This window comes from Narcine bancroftii, chromosome 5, assembly GCF_036971445.1.
Source record: "Narcine bancroftii isolate sNarBan1 chromosome 5, sNarBan1.hap1, whole genome shotgun sequence".
In the NCBI taxonomy this organism is placed as follows: domain Eukaryota; kingdom Metazoa; phylum Chordata; class Chondrichthyes; order Torpediniformes; family Narcinidae; genus Narcine; species Narcine bancroftii.
In genome coordinates, this window is record NC_091473.1 from 195,854,458 (window position 1) to 195,872,705 (window position 18,248).

At 43.9% G+C, this 18,248-nt stretch overlaps 1 protein-coding gene across 2 annotated transcripts in view; it reads right to left on the reverse strand.

The window, feature by feature from the left end:
- The window catches only part of anp32e (acidic (leucine-rich) nuclear phosphoprotein 32 family, member E), a 39,585-nt gene that overhangs the window by 8,215 nt on the left and 13,122 nt on the right, over positions 1 to 18,248 (reverse strand). Inside the window, exons 3-6 of one of the 2 annotated variants that reach the window (XM_069940599.1) lie at positions 14,292 to 14,414; positions 9,817 to 9,973; positions 3,102 to 3,238; positions 410 to 470 (exon numbers count right to left, since the gene is read on the reverse strand). In XM_069940599.1, coding sequence (XP_069796700.1) covers positions 410 to 470; positions 3,102 to 3,238; positions 9,817 to 9,973; positions 14,292 to 14,414 — 478 coding nt within the window. Of the gene's footprint in view, positions 1 to 409; positions 471 to 3,065; positions 3,239 to 9,816; positions 9,974 to 14,291; positions 14,415 to 18,248 lie in introns of both variants that reach the window. The other variant, XM_069940597.1, reaches the window with a different exon arrangement.

Below are 18,248 nucleotides of genomic sequence, written 5' to 3' on the forward strand. Positions count from 1 at the left end.
CACGGATACTCAGCGACTCTGAAGAGTCTCTCTCTTGCTTCTCCTCCTTTTGTACTGTAAGGGGCACCAGGCGACACTAATGGTGACTCTTTGCCTTATGACAGGTAAAGGCAATTTTGTGTACTATTACATGATCATAAAGGAATCTTGAATCTTCAGATCAGATTACACTACATGGTCATGTAGTGAAAGAGAAATATTTATTACATGAAGTCACCTTTTCAAAAATTTGCCACGACCATTGCCAAGTACCCCTTACAGTCAGCGAAAGAGCAAAAGGGATTCATTCCCCTCAGAGACTCTTATCTTGCGCACCCTCATGGCTGCAGCAAATAAAAATATTGGTGCCAGTCAAAACAGTCAGACCCAGAGTCACTATAATTGTTTGATTGAAGAACACAATATTTACCTTGATCACCTGTCTCTCCCTCATCTCCTTCATGAACATAATCATCATCATCTTCATCATCCTGGGAACAAAAAAGTCGGGTTTTTAAAAAACAATCTCAGATATTCCAAAGTACAGCAGAATCCCTGTTATCCAATATTAAAGTAACTGGCAGCCTCAAGCAACCGGCAAAAGTAAAAATCCTAGAAAATAAATGGGAAAAAAGGAGTTTAAAATTAGCGCACTTCGCTGTTAGTTCTCCATTCAGGCAACTCGGAGTTTCAAGCAACCAGAAAATTCACTTATCTGGCATCTATCAATCCCCGTTGGTTTTGCTGTACTTGGCATTATACTGTAGCTGCCAATTTGGACAGCAGTAACAACTAGTTTTTGTACTGCTGATCAAGGGACACTTATTTGCCAATGAGTCTGTGCAACTGCAGGAGGTGAATCCAAAGATACTCTGCAACTCTGAAGGGACTCCCTTTTGCTTTTCTTTCTCTTACTGAAAGGGTCACCTGGATAGATTCTGTCTTATGTCAGCCAGAAGGCAATTTTGTGTAACATTACGTGATCTGTACTATTACATATCAATAAAGGAATCTTAAAAGATATTCCAGGACTGTTGTTCTTCTTCAATCAATGGCATGGCATGCAGATCAACAAGAAAGTCTGCAGACACCGATTGTAATTAATACCCAAAAGTGCTGAATATACTCAGTAGGTCATGCAACATTCATAGGAAGTAGATATATAACCAACATTTGGGGCTTGAATAAAAAGGTGGAAATGGGCAGTGGGGAGGAGGAATGAAAGAGCAGGGCAGGAGCACAGGCCAACTGGTGGATATGGATGGGAGGGTAGAAGAGAAAAAAGCCGAGGTGATAGGGGATGGGGGGGGGGGGGGAAGACAGGTATTTGATTAGTCAGTGCATCAAGGGTTACGGGCAGAAGAGTGGGCAACGGGGCTGAGTGATCAGGATTAAATATCAGAGCAGACCTGATGGGTTGATTGGCCTACTTCTGCTCTTGTACCTTGTGACAGTAGTTCTTTGAATGGAGAGGGAAGGGAAAGGGGGTGAAGCTGAAGGAAACAGAAGGATAGTGAGACTCAGGGGAGGGAGGCAACAGAAACTGGCAAGTTTGGAGAATGCCCAGACATTTTTCCTCCAATTTGAAGGTAGCCTGTTTGATAAGTTAATCAGCTTCTATAGGACATAGCAGCACAGGCCTTCGATGTTGTGCTGACCTATATATAACTACCAAAAAAAAACCGAAGCCCTTCCTACTTCATAATCCTCTATTTTACTTTTGTTGCAAATTGTCCCTTGATTGTATGGGTGAGAAGTAGAATCTAGAGCAGGCTTTGGGAACGTGGGAAAAATAAAAATCAGATGGGGAAGGAGGATAGCTCTCTGAATAGAGGGAAAGGGATAGTGAGGAGGAGGAAAGAGCCACGAGAGCGACCCCGGCAGCGAGTCTGAGGGAGACCAAGAACCAAGTTTTATGTATTGCATTGACAGTATGGCTTGGATTGTGTGCTCAAGACTCCAGAGTGAACATTTAACCAACGATCATGACATTCCTGAGGTCCTACTGCAGTCTTTGGACCTGGTTCTAATTCCGGACTCCCTGACGAGTGGAAATAGCTGCCTGTGTTATTCATGCTGTCAGTCCTCCTTAAGAGGTCATGTTAATGAAACTTTTAATCTACTAAAGTATAGCAAACACCATTCAAGTTTTGAGTGGAATTTAACCTGTGGAGACTAGGTATCATTCTCAAAGTGAAACTTAAAGGGCTGCAAACACTGTGATTGTTGTTTTTAAAAAAAACCCACACAGAAATGCCAGAGGAACTCAGCTGGTCTTGCAGTGTCCATAGAAGGTAAAGATATCACCAATGTTTCAGGCCTGAGTTCTTCAAAGCAAAAAGAACCACCTTGAAGAAGGGTTCAGGCCCGAAATGTCAGTTTGCCTCCTATGAAGGCTAGGAGACCTGTCCACAGCCACATGAGCCATGATCTTATTGAGTAGGCTCGATGGGCCATATCAGACTCTTGTGCTACAGAATTTTAATTTAACTTTGAACCACAGAACACTATAGTGCAGTAACAGGACTTGCAGCACATCTAGTCTATGCCAAATTATTATACTGCCTCATTCCATCGACCTGCACCCGGACCATACCCCTCCCATCCATGTGCCTATCCAAATTTTCCTTAAATGTCAAAAACAGACTCCGCATTCTTCAGCAAGTTCCACACTCCTGCCATTGTGTGAAGAAATTCCCCCGATGATCCCTTTAAACAATTTGTCTTTCATCCTTAACCAATGTCCTTCAGTTAACCCAACTTCAGTGGAAAAACGTGGCTTCACAGGCCAGAACAGATACTGTGGGCAGAAGGGCCTGATCCTGTGCTGTAGCATTCTACATAGCTGCAGGTAAAAGGCCTTCACACCATTAGATTTTTTAAAAACATAACCCTTATCTGGCCACAACATTAATGAACTCAATTCTCTGTTGGAAAGTAGACCAACTGGTCTTTTTTGAACTTGACTAGGAGAGTTCCCTAGAAATAGATGTAGGTGATTCAGAGAGGTCCTGCTCCAATTTCTTGTGCTGCCTGTGCCAGAATAGTGGACCCCTCTGCCTCACCACCATGCACTAGAAGCCAACCTGAATTTCTTCTTTTAGGAGATAGGATAATCCGACCTCCTCCACTTCCTCCTGTTCGTCATCCTCTTCTTCCTCATCCTCCTCATCTTCGTCTTCCTCATCTTCGTCATCTTCATCTTCTTCATAGAATCCCCCGGCCGCAGCTGCTCCATCTTCGTCCTCCTCGTCTTCCTCTGCAAAAGAAAGGTCAAGAAACTTTATATAGGGATGTGATGTTGAGGCTTTAAGGCACTGGCAAGATCTCACGGAGTATTGTGAGCAGTTTTGGGCTCTTTGTTGAAGAAAGGATGTGCTGAAGTTAGAGGGTTCAGAGGAGGTTCACAAGGATGATTCTGGGAATGAAAGGGTCATCACATGAGGAGCATTTGACAGCTTGGCCTGTACTCAGAATTTAGGAGAATGAGGTGGAAGGATCTCATTGAAGTTCAGGTGATTCAGTGTATACAAGGCAGAAATTGATAAGATTCCAGATTAACTGTGACATCAAAAGTTTATGGGGTGAAGGCCAGGCAGTGGGGCTGAGTGGGGAAATGGATCAGCTCATGATTAAATGGTGGGGCAGATTCGATGGGCTGAATGAGTAATTTCTGCTCCTCTGTCTTATGAGCCAGTCTCTGGAAGACCAGATTATTGAATGGAATAATCGCCATGGGCACAGAGCAACAGTGTGGAGATAAGAACAGGTAAGTCGACCTGTCTGAGAGCCCAACAGGTAGTTTTATTTTGAGTTGAGGGCGGGCTGATTTGATTGGATAGTTTTTTCCCCCACCCACTGCATCCCAACAACAAAATAAACTGCAGAATATAAAGGACACCAACATATCCTGACCTCCCTTGTCAAGTTTGGTTGTGACAGACTGGAATCAGACAGGAATGGTTGTTAGATATAGTCATGGAGAATCGCATGCTGCACCCATTCAAATTAATCCCATCTTCCCGCTCTTAGCCCATAACATACACCAAGGGTAATTACAAGATCATGAGTGCCAGCACTCAGGGAGACTGAATACATCCAACACACCCACACTCCCACCCCCCCAAAAAAGTGTGTGGACTGTTTTGATGCTTCGGGAGAAACATGAACATTGTTGAGATTCCAGAAAGGGTTTTGGGGGGCGAGGGGGGAAAGGAAAGAAAGAAAATGGAGACATACAAAAAAAATTCATCTCCCTGGGCCAACGATTCAAATTAGGATCGTACAAGCCAGGTGTTTCTCAACCTGGACCTGTGGTCCATGGGTTTCTCATAGGTGGCCTGTGGTAAAGGCAAATGTTACTGATATAAGTTAAACCCTTATTATTTGGAATTCAAGCAACCAACAGCCTCAAGCAAATTAAAAGAAAGTAAAATAAATAAAAAAATTAAAATTAATAAGTAGGTAAAAATATGCAAGTGTAGCGGCCCGCACGGAGGCGCGAACTGGCCTGCAAAATGGCCAACGAAGGCAGCAACCGCGTGGACCTGGGGGTAAAACTGGCCATCATCCCAGGTTACCTCAGCACTGCAGGAGGAAAGGGAACTCTGGCGGGAATGCTGGCCAACCCAAGGTCGGTGCTCCAATGATGTCAGCTACAGGGGCTCATACAAGCAGGGCTGCCGGTTAAATAAAAGTTTTCGATTTTGCCTCCTCATGCGTCTTCCTTCCACACTCAAGGTAGCTTGTATACTACAATGGTGACCCGACAGGTCCAACTAGCAGATGTACCCGAAAATGACAGATCAAGCGGAGCCAGCGACCATCCACGCGGTCTCCCTCAGCCTCTTGACATTCTGGCAGGCAGAGGCCAGTTCCAGTTTCGCTGCATCATTGCCAATGACACCCGCTACTTCTACATCATGAGCATATGGCAGCCTCTGGAGCAAAGCAAATACGTGGCCTTCAAAGAGCCACCAACCCAGATTTTCAGGCTTTCCTGGCACAAGTGCGCCGCCCGATTGCTATACATCTATGGACTGAGGGGGGGGGGGGGGGGGGGGAAGGCTGGGGGGAACAGGGCCCCGTCTGCCCTAATGAATGAGATGCCTGAACAGATTTTCCTGGAGCAGCTGCCTGAGGATAATATGGCTCTCGTTCACAGATGAGGACTTCAGCAACCCTTGGAGGGTCACAGCCCAGCAAACGTGCTCTGGAGTGTGCCGTTGTAGACCACACGAGCAAGCCCTATGAACAGCCTCCAGCAAGATCAAGGCCAGCAGAGAGGCAAATGAACACCCCGGGACAACTATGCTACTTCCACCAGTGATGGGGTGTGGAGGCCCGTCAATGCCACCCACCCTGCGGGTTTTCTGGAAATGCCCTGGCTAACCGTCGTTGATGGCTGCAGTGGTTAGCCCACATCTGGGACTCGCTATTGGGCAGGCACCGAGATAAGCGTCCTACTCCCTGCAGGCCTTGACACCTGCAATGGCAAGCAGGGCCCAGCACTGAGGGCAGCCCCAACAGCTCCCGCTTTCGAGACCTGCACCATCCCCCCTTTGTTTCAGCAACAGCTGCTTTACATGGACCTTCACTCTTGCGGCAGTGGTGCAACTGCTCCTGGGGACCCGCTGCTTGCTGGTCAACCTAAAGGGATGACATTTGGTGCAGGCCAGAACCTTTCAGATTCCGCCTCTGGGGGAAGCCAAGTTACCCACCCCCACACCTGGACTCTATAGCATTCTTGGACAATGAGTTCACCCCATCCTGGCAGAGTTTCCCCTCAATAGTGGTGCCACAGTTCTCCATGGCCGAGTCAAAGCACGGGGTAAGGCACCATATACTAACTGAGAGCCCCCGCTCCATGCCAGGGCATGTTGACTCCCACCCAAGAAACTCAGCCTGGCAAAGGTGTTCAAAAAGATGGAGGAGCTTGGGATTGTGCGATGCTCCGACAATACCTGGGTCTCTCCCCTCCACATGGTGCCTAAATCAGCAGAGGGGTGGAGATCATGTGGAGATTACTGCCACCACAACGAGGCCACAATGCCAGACAGATATCCTGTGCCCCACATCCAAGACTTTGCCATTAACCTGCATGGGGGCACAGTGTTCTCCAAGGTGGATCTCATTCCGAGGTACCACCAAATCCCAGTTCACCCCCAAGACTGCAATCATAACCCCCTTTGGTTTGTTCTAATTCCTCTGCATGGCCTTCAGTCTAAAAACGTGCATGAACTGTCAGTACTCCAAAGTGAAGGTTCACAGCAGTGTGCCTGCACAGACTTGAGCCAGCGCGGTGCAAGTTCAGCCACATGCATATTGACCTAGTGGGGCCGTTACCAGTTTCCCGTGGGGCAAACCATCTCCTGACCATGCTGATTCCACCAGCTGATACCATCACAGAAACCTGTGCCAGGACACTCGTTAACACATGGGTGTTCCAATATGGGGACCTGGAGCACCTCACTTTGGATGGGGGACACAATTCACCTCTGGGCAGCGCTAGCCAACTTTCTTGGGATGCAACTCCACCATATAACTACTCATTATCCCCAGGCCAACTGGTTGAAGTGCTTCCACAGATACCTCAAGGCAGCCTTGATGGCCGGGTTCAAGGATCCCAATTGGGTGGACGTACTGCCTTGGGTCCTGCTGGGAATCTGCACTTGGCAGCAGAGATGGTCTATAGTGTGCCTTTAATCACCCCTGAGGAAATTCCTCGACCCTAATAAGCACCCGAAAGACCTTGAGAGTCTACGGCGGAAGCTGGGGTCCTTGGTCCGCGGCAGCCGCCCCACACACTGCCAGCATCCTGAATGACCCGAGGACTTGTCAGTACATGTTCATGAGGAGGGGCGCACACAGACCACTACTACAACAATCCTATGAGGGGCCCTACAAGGTAATTAGAGACAACAGTTCCACCTTCGTCCTCGACATCAGCACTAAGGAGGTAACCTTTACTGTCGACTGCTTGAAACCAGCATATCTGGACTGCAATGAGCCAGTCTGCACTCCACCCCCCTGTAAGTGTTTTATGAATTAATAAATAAACTTTTGGTGAAGGTGGGAGCAAATATTCAGCTAGTGGAGTGCCATGGACGTGCTTTGCTCATAGCAGCTGCTTGAATAAAGCTGTGTTTGAATAAAATAGCGCTGCCCAGGATGAAGAGCTGGTTGATATCGCTCGCTGTTGAGGGTGACTCTCCTTATCCCTGCTTAGTAAGTGTTGCCCTGATCAGAGGTAAACAGGGATGGGGGTGGGGGTTAATTATCTACAATGTTACTGTTCATCTTACGGGCAGCTCTGTGGAGGGGATGGAACCTGCAGATGCAGTGATGGTTAAATATTTTCAAAGAATGTGACTGGAAAATAAAGTAAATGCCTTAATGTTTATATATTCATGCAAGTGAAATCTGTTCAGTGTAAGTACAGTCTAGTATTTTTGTCTTTTAAACTATTCTTAATACAGGTTTATCAGTTAGGCTTTGTAAGAGCAAGTCTCAAGCAACTGGAAAATACACTTATCTGCATCTACCAATCCCCATAGGTGCCGGATGCCAGGGGCTTTATTGTAGAATAAACAAGCAGCATAATCTCAAAAATCCCCCGCAACGAAAAATGTTGGAGGTCTGGGAAGCTGCTCAAGATCACCAGCACCACCATGGAAATACTTCAGGCGGATGCTGGGTGAAGAGGCAGCTTTTCAATCCCTTGGTCAGCAGCAGAGATGGAGCCAGTAGATTTGCCACCACAGCTCCAGCAGTCAGGACTTTTAAAAAATTTAGACATGTAGCACTGTAACAGGTCCTTCTGGCTCACTCCACCCAAATACCTTAATTAACCTACAAACCCCGTAGGTTTTTGCAGGGTGGGAGGAAACCCATGCAAATATGGGGAGCATGTACAAATTCCTTACAGTCGGTGGCAATTTCGAACCTGGGTCGCTGGCGCTGATATCACCTTGTGCCTATGGTGTTGGCTGTGGAGTTTGCACGTTCTTCTCGAAACTGTATGGGTTTCCTAAGACGTGAAGGTTGAATGCGAGAAATAAGGGCAGGTATCGGCCACCTGGCCCATCGAGTTTGCTCTGTCATTTAATGGCTGATCTGGCCAGGGTCTCGGCTTCATCTACCCATCTGCTCCCAATAACTCCCCACAAACTTGTCCCCAAATCAGTCATTCTCAACCCTTTTTTTGACTATGGCCCCTTCCCTGCGAAGCAGACAGGTTTGGTTGGTTTATTCCGTGCTTCTACTGACCACATTAAAAAAAAAAGAAAAAGATTTTTATTATTTCAGCCTGTGGCACCTCCCCCCTTTAAACGTGCTGTGGTATTTTTTGGGGGGGGCGGGGGGGTGTATGAGCTCCTGAGAGAATGGATATCCTTGAGGCATTCATTAAGGCAACCATTGGGTAGAGATTTCAACAGATTCATTGCAGTCTGAGAGAAGCAGTGGCCCCTCATCTTAAATCTATTTCCCCAAATCTCAAGGCTCTTGACATCTAGTTCTAGCCTTGCCTGCCAGTGGAAAAACCTCCCTGATTCTATCTGATTTACTTCTTCCTACAATTTTATTTGTTTCTATTCAGGGCAGCACTGTTGGTGAAGTGGTTAGCACAATGCTGTTACAGAGGCAGCAATCAGGACTGGGGTTCGAACCCCATGCTGTTTGTAAGGAGTTTGTATGTACTTCCCATGTCTGTGTGGGTTTGCCCTAGGGACTCTGGTTTCCTTCTACCATTCAAAAAGTACTAGGAGTTGAAGGTTCATTGGCTCTATGTTGGGTGGTAGAAAAACATACCAGGAGTTGAAGGTTCATTGGCTGTATGTTGGGTGGTAGAAACTCGTGGCCTGTTATCATGCTGTAGGTCTAAAGTAAAATTAAAATTTAGAAAATCCTTCCAAACTCCAATGAGTACTTTAGGTTGGTAGGTTAATGGACCACCACTGTGTATGTGAGTGGTGGAATCTTTAAGTGGGGTGTGGAGGAGTGGGCGAGAATGTGGGAAAAATAAAAGGGATTAGTGCAGGTGTCTAGCTGATGGTGGGCTCAGACTCTATATACAAAAAATGGCAGAGCTGCTTTAAATGGTCTGTTGAAGGGGCCGATTTTTAAAAATAAAATCTGCAATCACAGACATCTATGCCCAAGATGGTGGCGCAGTGCTGGGCACAGTACCATCGATGGGTGGCAGACTCCAGAGATGCATAGGACCAGAACAGAGCACCAGAAATGATGCTCCACCCCCTCCCCCAACACTCCTGTTGAGAATGAGAAGCATGGGAGACAACCCCACAGGGAAAATGACCATGGCAGCATACCAGGGAGGGTCTCAGCAGCAAGATCCCACACTAGGCTGTGGGCTGCTGGCAACTTGGGTGAAGGGACCCACATATGCTCTGGGTTGATGGCGATGGCTCATGGGAAACAGGAATCAGAACTAGGATTTGAGAGGTCGCTGAGGGCAAAAAGAGCTCCAAAATACCCTCTGGCACTAAAGGCTTCCTGATCGTATCGGAGATTTTGATCTGGAGCTTGGATTGCTGATGGTTTGAACAGAAGTCCATGCAACTGCAGAGGGTGCGGGAGCACTGGAGGCGAACCCACGGGCACACCGACTCTGAAGGGACTTTCTTGCTTCTCTCTCTATTGTTAGGGGTGCTCATGGCAACTGTTTACCTCACAGCAGTCAAAAATTTAAGTTCATTATGCATTACATTTTTTATGTATTACTTTAAAATAAAAGGAACATTGTTTCCGAGAAGTGCTGCTACCACTCCACCCACCTGCCCCCCAACCTCCAGTCTTAAGAGAAACATACCCTACCTTCATCATCGGACTCTGGAGCCTCCTGATCATCTCGGTCGAAGCCATCCAGATAGGTGATGTGTGGGAGGAGCTTGAAGATGCTTTCTCTGTAGTCACTGGGATTGGAGATGTCACAGTTATACAGATCCAAGCTCTTCAAATGTGTGAGGTTTTTCTGAAAATTTGAAAGGGAGGCATTATTATTTACAACAATCATTGATATTAGAAACAAATTTCTAGTGTAGGATTAAAGGCTTTGGCAGGTCTTGGATAATTCAAAGGCATGGAATCCATGGAACTTTGGCTGCGTGGATTAAAAATTGGCTTGCTATAGAAAGGAGAGAGAGTGCTTTGTAGTAGATAGAAAATATTCTGCCTGGAGGTCAGCGACTAGTGGAGTTCAGCAGGGATCTGTTCTAGGTCCCTCTGCTCTGTGATTTTTATAAATGATGGAGATGAAGAAATCGGAAGGATGGATCAGTAAGTTTGCAGATGATACGATGGTTGGAGGAGTTGTGGATTGTGTTGAAGGTTGTCACAAGATTACAAAAGGATATAGAGTTGCTGAAAAGTGGCAGATGACGTTCATTCCAGGTAAGTGTGATGCATTTTGGAAGATCAAACCAGAAGTCTGACTACAGGGTTAATGGTTGGATACTTAACAATGTGAAGAACAGAAGAACCTTGGGGTCCAAATCCATACACGTCTTAAAGTTCTTGCGCAGGTTGATAGGATAGTTAAGGTGGCCGATGGGATGCTGGGCTTCATTAGTCAGGGGATTGAGTTCAAGAGTGGAGAGGTAATATTGCAGCTCTATACAACTCTGGCAAGACCAGACTTAGAATATTATATCCAATTCTGGTCACATCAAGGATGTGGAAGCTATGGAAAGAGTACAGAGCAGATTTAGCAGAATGTTGCCTAGATTGAAGTCTTATGAGACAAGGTTAACAAGAGTTTGGAGCAAAGGAGGATGAGAAGATACTTAATAGAGGTCTACAAGATTCTGACAGGCATTGATAAGATGGACAACCAGCATCTTTTCCCCAGGGCAGGAGTAGCAAACACCAGAAGACATCTGTACAAAGTGAAAGGGAGACAAATTTCAGGGAGACATCCCTGAAAATTAGAGATTTGTAAGTGTCTGGAATGCCTTGCCAGGGGTGGTGGTTGAGGCTGAAACATTAGGGGCATTTAAGAGACTCTTAGGCAGATTTATGGAAGGAAAATAGTTTAGGAAGGGCTTAGTATTTTATGGTAGGTATATACAAGTCAGCACAACATTGAAGGAGCGAATGGGCTGTACTGTGCTGTAATGTTCTCTGTCTCAAAAGCAGCCTTCAAATGCCATCACAATCTCAATGGTCAGGCACCAGATATGGCACGATTAAGAAACCAGTGGGACTGAGATGAACAAAGGGAACATGATGAAATTAATAAGGCATTTCAGGATTTTTATTCTGATTTATACAAATTTCAATTTCCTAATAATATCATAAATAATGGATGGATTCCTGCAACAATTGAAGATCCTTAAATTTTCTTCTTATGATCAACATTTTCTTGGAAGCACCAATATTAGAAATGGAAATTTTAAAAGCCATTTCCTCTCTTCAATCTGGCAAAGCCCCAGGCCTGGATGGTTGTTTTAAAAAAAATGCTTTGCTAACATACTGACTTACTTGTGTAGGGTGTTTAACGATTCTATATCTATTGAAACTTTACCATAGATATTTTATGAAGCATCAATTTTATTAATTCCTTAAGATAGATAAAGTTTGTTTCCTATAGACCAATATTGTTGTTGAATGTGGATTCCAAAATTCTAAGATTTTGACTTCCAGATTGGAAAATATTCTTCCTCAGATAATTTCTATGGATCAAATAGAAATTGTTATTCACATTTTAATATCTGTATGTTAATGAATATTATTTACAGGGGTTAATATTAACTAAAATTCTGGAATGTATAGTATTGCTAGATGCTGAAAAAAGGCTTTCAATAGAGTGGAATGGAAATATCCTTGAAATTTTGGAAAGATTTAATTTCAGTCCTTCTTTTATTTCATGGATTAATTTGATCTATCATGCTCCTGTTGCTGTAGTAATTGCGAAGAATCCAGAATCCTATTTTTAAAAAAAATCTGCTTCAAGGAACCAGACAGGGTTATTCATCAAGACCTTTATTATTTAACCTACTAGCCTTGGAACCCTTAGCGATAGCACTTCACGACTCCAGTGACATTCTTATAAGGTTTCTTTATACAGAGATGATCTTTTAGTATACATTTCAAATCCTGAGAATTCTATTCCTTCAATGCTGTCTTTGCTTTCCCAATTCAGTATTTTTTCAGGCTATAAATTGAATCTCCACAAGTGTGAACATGTACCTTTTAGAGTGGTTAAAGAACACTTTACATATCTTGGGGTTAAGACCATTTAAAAAATTTTGAAGATTTATACGTTTAATTTTCTCCCTTTGACTGTGTGAAACAAACACTTTCTAGATGGTCTCCATTGGCCATAACTTTAATAGGTTATACAAATGCTCTCAAAATAATTTTACCCAAATTTTTGTATATATTTCAAGCAGTTCCAGTTTTTATTCCCAAATCATTTTTTGACAATATTGACTCTAAAATTTCCTCTTGTATATGGAACAATAAGAATGCTAGGTTGAGTAAGTTTCATTTGCAGAAATTAAAGAAAGATGGTGGTATGGCTTTACCTAATCTTAGATTTTATTATCAGGCAACTAATATTTAGTATACTATTTTCTGGCTATATTATTCTGACAAACCTGAATTATTCATTGGACAGATTTGGAAATGAAATCTGTACAGAGGAATTCATTCGCTTCCTTATTTGGAGCTGCTCTTCCTTTTACAATTTAAGATTAGTAGACATGCCTTTAACTCAATACTTAAACATACATAACAGATTTGGTTTCAATTTTACAAAATATTTGATTTAAATTTTTTTAGTTTATCTAGTACTATTTATCTTAGCTATTTTTTCCTAGTCTATAATGTATGAATCCCTTTCTTTTTGGAAAAGCAAAGGAATTGTCCATTTTTCAGATCCGTTTATAGATGGATGTTTAATGTCTTTTGATCTAATATCTAACATAATATACTTGTTACATTTTTTTTTTTAAAAAAAAAAGGTCTTTCCAAGTTAGAAGTGTTTTGGATATTACCCAACTTTCCTACATCAACCTGATTTGGTTGATACTCTTCATTTGAATCCTTCCCATAAGGGTTTAATAGATAATATTTACAATAATTTATTAAAATTGCAATCAATCTCTAATGATACAATTAGAGGAGCTTTGGAATCGGAACTTCAGTCACTTCTTCCAGAGGAATCTGGGGTAAGATTTTTGGAATGGTTAACACCTCTTCATTATGTGCTCGACACACATTAATTCAGTTTAAAGTAGTACATTGGGTTCATATGTTGAAAGATAAATTGGCCTGTATCTTTCCTAATGTTAGCCCTATGTGTGAAAGATGCAAATCACAAGTGGCCACACTAAAGCACATGTTTTAGTGCTCTATATTGGAGAAGTATTGAACTGATATTTTCAAGACCTTGTCAATTATACTAGGTACTAAATTGCAACCAAATCCATTAACGGCTATTTTTGGAATTCTAGTTCCAGAGGTGGGTCGAGTTACCACTTCTGCACATCGGGTTGTACTTTGTACTACACTGTTGGCCAGAAAAGCCATTTTATTTAAATAGAAAGATCCTAATTCACCTTCTTTGATGCAATGGCTCTCTCAAGTTATGTTATATTTAATTTTAGAAAAAAAATTAGAAGTTTGAAGAGACTTGGTGTCCTTTTTGAAACTATTTTCGTAGGAGTTGATTTGTCTTTTGATTTCACCTTCCAGACTGTTCTGGATTTCTGTTGTTTGTTATTGCCAAGGACCAGATAAATAGTTTGTACTGATCTGTTGTAGTGAACACGCAGTTTAGGCTGCCCAGCCTTTTTTTTGTTAATTTTGGTAGGTTAGATGGGGTTTTAACAATAATTTATTTCTCTTTTTTGAATATTCCAAATGTCATAAGTCATATTATGTATTGCAATATATTGATGATTTGTTTTCACTATTCAATTCTGCATACTATTCTCTTCATGTATCGTTTAATATGTTTAATACAAAGATTAAAAAATGGACAAAGGATAAATTTAAAGAGGAATAGTGAGGTAAATTGGTGTGGCAAAGGGAAAAAGGAAAACCAGAGGCCAAGTAGTGTGACCAGCCCCTCCATAGAGAATACCAACCCACAAAATCTATTCATTGATGATACCAAAGTGCTCAATATAGATGGACAGGTCTTACTATGACAGAAACCTTGGACTTAGAGGTACTGTGGACAGTTCCACTGACAAAGCACCAATACATTGTATACAGGGGTCTGGTTGATCTCCCTTCAGCAAACCAAGAGTGCCCTTCCACCATTAGAGGACTCGCATACCTACCAGAGGCTCCACTGCACTGTATTCTTTTATTTTATTGCTGCTGAGGTTCAGGTACACAAGATTGGGACACTTCTCTGTAAGTAACTCCAGTCCTCCTGAGATGGAGTTATCGCTGAGTTCCAGCTGTGGAATGAGTGAGATAGAGACATAGAGTTGAGGGAAGGTTTGTGTAATGTGTGGAGGGTTCACTTGCATTATCCACGACTCAGGGGTGGAGGGAGGGGAGAGGTAACACACAGATGACAAAGGAGAGATTCAACAGTCAAGCTTCCTCAGTCCACCTGTGGTCCCCTTCCCCTCTCCTTTCTTGGGTTAAAACCAAAACATCAACTGCATGTTTTATTTAAAAAACAGCCAAAAAAAACAACAATTGAACACTATAGCACAGAAACAGGCCCTTCAAGTCTGCGCTGAATCATTATTCCACCTAGTCACATTGACTGTACCCTGACCATTCCCCTCCCATATATCTGTTCAAATTTTTCTTAAATGATAAAACTGAGCCCGCATTCACCATTTGTTATAAAGTTCCCCCTAAACTTCTCCCCTTTCACCAGTGGAAATACCCAACATTTACTCTGTCTGTCCCCCTCATAATTTTAAACACCTCCACCAAGTCTCCCTCATTCTTCTATGCTCCAGGGAAAAAGTCCTGACCTATTTATCCTTTCACTGTAACCCAGTTCCTCAAGACCTGACAACACCCAGTATATCTTCTCTACACTCTTTCAAATTTATTGACATCTTTCCTGTAATTAGGTGATCAAAACTGCTCACAATACAGAAAAACACAATGCTGGAAAACTCAACAGGTCAAACTTTATATAGCAAATATAAAGATACATACTGGTAACTAACATTTTGGGCCTGAGCCCTTCATCAAAGTATGAGCAAAATGTGGGCAGGCGCCTGAATAAAACAGAGGTGGTGGTGGGAACAAAGGGAGGAGCAAAGGCCCATAGGCAATAGGTGGATAAAGGTGGGAAGGGTCTAGAAAACAGGAGAGGGAGGATGGATCTATGAATGGAGAGTGAAGGGGGTGGAGAGCTGAAGGAAATGAGACAGAGGGATAGGGAAGAGAGGGAGAACAAGGAGTGGTCCAGGAGAATCACTCAAGTCAATGTTCATGTCATCCTTTTGGCGAGTGCCCAGATAGAATATACCTTATATACTCATGTAATAGTCAGATTTTGTGGACCAATTAAAAAAAACAACAGTAAAATTTAGGGTGGGTCAACTATTTCACTTATACTACTTTTGACCGCGGTAGGTACCCGTGTTGATCCTATGTCGGGCCGGGACAGGGTGGTATGTCTGCATTCAGTGTACAGAGATCTAATGGGCAGGCTAAGCTGCGGCCTAGGTAAGAGTATGCTGTCAGGAGTTCCAGTGCATGGGCAGCCGGGGCCTAGGCAAGAGACTGCATTTGGGGCATCAGGAGCTCTGGTAGGCAGGCAGCCATGGCCAAATATTTTACGTGGGATATATGGAAAATACTTTTGGGCCAAAAATACAGGAGTGGGGTATTGACTCGACTTTTACATGATATTAACTGTAGGTGCCTAACCTTTTATCCGGAATTCCAAAAACCAGCAACCTCAAAAAAAAGGCACTTTTTTCAGTAGAAAACATTACAAATAAGTAATGTTAATTTCCCCATAATAAATTGTCCGTTTTCAGAGGGAGACCCCACTTCTCCATCTCCACCCCCATGGGTGCCCTCTCTAACCTTTGGTGGAAAGGCAACTCTCGGTCCCCAGAGCTCAGTGGGAGAGAAGCAGGCAGTAGCTTGCTCAATACGGGATCAATGGCCGTCTTCCTTACCCTATAATCCCCCACGCAGCTGGAACCGTTCTGAACACTGGCAGAGCGGTTCCAACTCCACAGGGGATTATGGGTAACGAAGACAACCAATGCACCCCTGCTGCTGTGTCAGGAGTTAGATTTTGGGGGTGGGGGGCGACTGATGGCACTGTGCTGCCAGGGTGTGTCTGAGGGCTGGCCTGACAAGCTGGTGGAGTGCCTGAAAGTCACCAGCCCCATTGTTCCTCCTGCAGCTCTGCGCATCATGTCCAGCCTTCTGCCCTGCTTGGCTGCTGGCTATGAGCAGCCAACACTATTCACCTTTTTGGCTGTGCTCCCAGGCCACATCACCTCTGACCTCCACCTGAATGATGCACTGGTTAAGAGCCTCCTATACAGTGCAAATCGTACCCCCGTAACAATCCCCCCTCCCCCCCACCCACCCTGTGATCAGCCCGGTCTAGGGCACAAAATAGTCTGGCATCAGCCCCTGGTTGGTGGGGGCGGGGGTGACAGACAGACAACATGGGTTAGGAGCGAGGTATTTGCTTAAAGGGATCAAATACAAAAGGATTCTGAAATCTGTAAGATTCCAAACAACTGTAGGTGTCTGGTCCTGATTAAAAAGTTAGGCACCTGCATTACATTGTATTAACTATTACATGGTAAGGTGTTCCCTCTCCAATTTATGAGAGGTCATGGTTTGGCAGTGCATACAAGGCCATGGACAGACACGTAGGTGTGGGTGTATGGGGTGCAAAACTGAAATGGTTGGTCACGGTTATTGATGCAGACGGAGCTAAAGCACTCAGTGAAGCAATTTCCCAGTCTGTATCCAGTCTCTCCAATGTAGAGACCACATGGAAGCCAAATTTTGTAAAAGTTCACTTCATATTTGGCTTAACCAATGTCTTGTACAATTTTACCATAATATCTCAACACCTATACTCAATACTTTGTGCCAAAAGCCCTCTTTACAATCTAATCTACCCGTGACCCAACTTTCAGGGAATTGTGTATCTGTATTCCCAGATCCCTCAGTTCTACTGCATTCCTCAGTGCCCTACCATTTACCATGTATGTCCTACCTTGATTTGTCCTTCCAAAATGCATCACTTCACACTTGTTTGGATTAAACTCCATCTGCCATTTTGCAGCCCATTTTTCTAGCTGATCCGTATCCCCCTGCAAACTTTGACTGACAATCTTCCTCACTGCCCACTGTTTCTCCAGCAGTTTGTTTTTAATTTGCTCTATGCCAGATCGGCAGTCTTTTGACTCCAAGCCTCCTCACCCAATCCGGTCAGACCTACAAGGTCAGTTGGGCAGGTCCTCCATTTTGCATTGAGATCTGGTCAGTGCAGCATCCACACCCCGCATCACAACCTATGATCCCCCTTCTCATTGCCCTCTGCTCCCTGTCTCCGAGCAACTATAGATTGTTCTGGTCACCTACTACAACTGGTGCTCCTGTTATGGTCTCCACTACATCAGAGGTATTGGGCTCAGACTGGGAAATTGCTTCATTTTGCACCTTGGCTCTGACGGCAGCAATAGCCGGGATCTCCCAATGGCCACCCATTTCAATTCGCCATACCATTCCCTTGCTGACGTCTGATCATGGCCTCATGCACTGCCAGACAGCCTAGCTGGAAATTGGAGAAATAACACTTCATCTTCTGTCTGGGCATCCTCCAACCAGATGCCATTAACATCAACTTCTCCGGTTTTCATTAAACCCTATCCTTTCTTCCTTGTTGCCTTTCTCCTTTGCTTTCTCTCTCTTTCCCATCTCCTTTCAGAGCCAAAAATCAATTCTCACTTTTCATATCCATTTAAGATCTTTTGGCTTTTGGTCTGGACTCCTCCCCCTGCCAGTCTTCCATCTTTCTTTCCCCAGTCACCTTCGCTTATACTGTGAAGGGCTTAGGCCTGAAACGTCAGTAATATATCTTTATCTCCCATGAACACTGAGACCAGTTGAATTCCTCCAGCAGTTCTGTTTTTATTATACAACCATCTCTGCTCTGTGAAACTTCCAGCAGTTCTCAGTGCCCGAGCCCCATCCCCCCACCAAAACCCAGTAATCTTCCTCCTCCCTCAGAAGTTACAAAAACCAAATTTCTCTCCTGGAGAAGGACAAACACCGCAGGT